Source organism: Sardina pilchardus, chromosome 11 (genome assembly GCF_963854185.1).
Source record: "Sardina pilchardus chromosome 11, fSarPil1.1, whole genome shotgun sequence".
Lineage (NCBI taxonomy): Eukaryota > Metazoa > Chordata > Actinopteri > Clupeiformes > Clupeidae > Sardina > Sardina pilchardus.
Window position 1 is genome coordinate 8,760,931 of NC_085004.1, and position 2,500 is coordinate 8,763,430.

Genomic DNA, 2,500 nt, shown 5'->3' on the forward strand with positions numbered 1-2,500 from the left:
TTTTAGCTTTAGCTTAGCACAGTTGCTGTAGATGAAGGGTGTCAGTGAGAACGTCCTCCAAAAAGTGACCGAGACGTCTACATTTTTTTCTAAATATATCTTGGGAGCCGTGTGTTCAAAACGAGTACAAATCATAATGCAAAATCGAACGAGACTATTACCTGGGCAGATCTTTACTTGGAACTATATTCAGCCTCATCGCCGACGAAGCACCGCTAGCTAGGCGCAAAGTTCTCACGTAGCAGTCTTGTAAACTCCCAACTTCTAGATTCGACTGGAACTTCAAGTGGTGCTACGTGAGAACTTTGCGCCTAGCTAGCGGTGCTTCGTCTCGTTCGATTTTGCATTATGATTTGTACTCGTTTTGAACACACGGCTCCCAAGATATATTTAGAAAAAAATGTAGACGTCTCGGTCACTTTTTTGGAGGACGTGCTCACTGACACCCTTCATCTACAGCAACTGTGCTAAGCTAAAGCTAACATCGCTGCTCCCAAAGCAGGAGAATGCCCGGACGGATTTTAACCGTTTTTTTTTCACTGTTCTAACTCTGGGGGTGACCGAGACTAGCTTAATTTCATTTTTGGGTGGCGTATTCCTTTAACGGTGTGACACATCCGCTAGGCAAAACATATTTTTTGCCACTAGCATGCGTCTAGATTTCTAGGCTATGATCACGCCTCTTTTGCAGTAGAAAAAAAGATTGAGCTTAGTATGGTGAAAACCAGACTAGATTTGCCCCTGCTTCCTCTCTCTTAAGAGTCAAGTCAAGTCCATTTTATTTCTATATTCTAAAACTGAGAGTTCCGGTCCTTGATCATGATTGGCTGAACTGCGTTCAGTGCTGTTGTAAAATCCAACACAAACATACACCTTGAACTTCACCTTGATGTATGAGGCTCCAACTTTGCTGCAAATACATTTCTCCCCTCTTCCAACTGCATTTTATGACTGTTAGGTGTGAAACTATAGGCAAGGACTAGGCTGCTGATCGATGTGTGTGTGTGTGTGCAAGTGTTGTATTGCTGGTGTGCTGTTGTTATTTTCACCTGGATTTCTCTCTCTCCCTCTCTCTCTCTCTCTCCCTCTCTCAGGTATGTCTCCTGTGTTGTATTGCTGGTGTGCTGTTGTTCTCTTCACCTGGGTTTCCATGGCAGCTGACAGTAAGTGCACGCACGCACGCACGCACGCACAGTCATACACACACACACACTCACACATAGTCATATACACACACATACACTCACACACAGTCATCCACGGGGTGTGAAGTGTTGTAAAGGCTGTTGTGTGTTGAGCATCTGTGTATGTGTGTGTGTGTGTGTGTGTAGTCCCTCAGGGTGACGACTGTAAGGACTACGGCGTGGAGTTTGAGCGTGTGTTCAGACGGTCTGGGGAGGCGGCCATGTTGAACTGCTCTCTGGTAGATCCCCGTGTCTTCAATGTGTCCACACACCCCTACAACATAACATGGTACCACCTGCGCACAGGCCAGGAGAGGAGGGCACGTATGGGAAATACCATCATTCAGGGGACAGTGCTGTGGCTTCTCAACACCACTGCAGAGGATGAAGGGGAATTCATGTGTGTTGTCAGGTAATGATTACTGTGTGTGTGTGTGTGTGTGTGTGTGTGTGTGTGTGTGTGTGTGTGTGTGTGTTTCCTGTCTTGTGTGCCACTTAACTTTATATAACAGGCCCACCTATTGTAACTATAAACTCAACAATCAGTCCTAAACACTGATAGATAGATAGATAGATAGATGGCTTGCATTGACAGGGCAGGAACTGACCTTTTGATCCAGTATGAGGTGTGTGTCATGGTGGTAGTGCAAGTCCAACACTGCAACAATGCAGGGTTAAAGTCTGGGCAACTGTGTTGTGTTGATTGGTGTTATGGGTGTAGCGTTTTGTTGATTGCGTGTAGTGTTGTGTTAATTGGGTGTCGTGTTGTGTTAATTGGGTGTATTGTTGGGTTAATTGGGTGTTCATTGGGTGTAGTGTTGCGTTAATTGGGTGTATTGTTGTGTTAAGTGTGTGCAGTGTTGTGTTAATTGTGTGCATTGCTTTGTCGATTGGGTGTTAATTGGGTGTTGAGTGTAGTGTTGTGTTAATTGTAAAAAACTGTAGGGCTTCTGTTAGGGCTGAACGCACAGGACTACAGGTTCAGTGAGATCAATTACTAAAAAATCAAACTTTTTACTGCAGCTCTGCTTTAACAACTAGAAAAGCACTCCGAGAGCGCAGCTACCTCCGCCTGCATTGTTCTTCCTAGGTTGTCATACATTTGCACCGAAACTATTCAGATCGCCACCACGTGGCCATACCATGCCATTACACGACTAAGCTAAATACATAAATGCCTCTGGAATCCCGTCAGAATTACGGATCAGTCCCAAAATGTAATCGTTTCTTCCTTGGGTCATGTCTGACCTTCCCTGAAAATATCATCGAAATCCATCCATTACGTTTTGAGTTATCTTGCTAACAAACAGACTGAC

At 44.7% G+C, this 2,500-nt stretch overlaps 1 protein-coding gene across 1 annotated transcript in view; it reads left to right on the forward strand.

Annotated features, from left to right (window-relative positions):
• The window catches only part of LOC134095588 (interleukin-1 receptor type 1-like), a 17,505-nt gene that overhangs the window by 4,874 nt on the left and 10,131 nt on the right, over positions 1-2,500 (forward strand). The window contains exons 2-3 of the mRNA XM_062549209.1: positions 1,095-1,163; positions 1,332-1,596. Coding sequence (XP_062405193.1) covers positions 1,097-1,163; positions 1,332-1,596 — 332 coding nt within the window. The 5' untranslated portion in view covers positions 1,095-1,096. The remainder of the gene's footprint in view (positions 1-1,094; positions 1,164-1,331; positions 1,597-2,500) is intronic.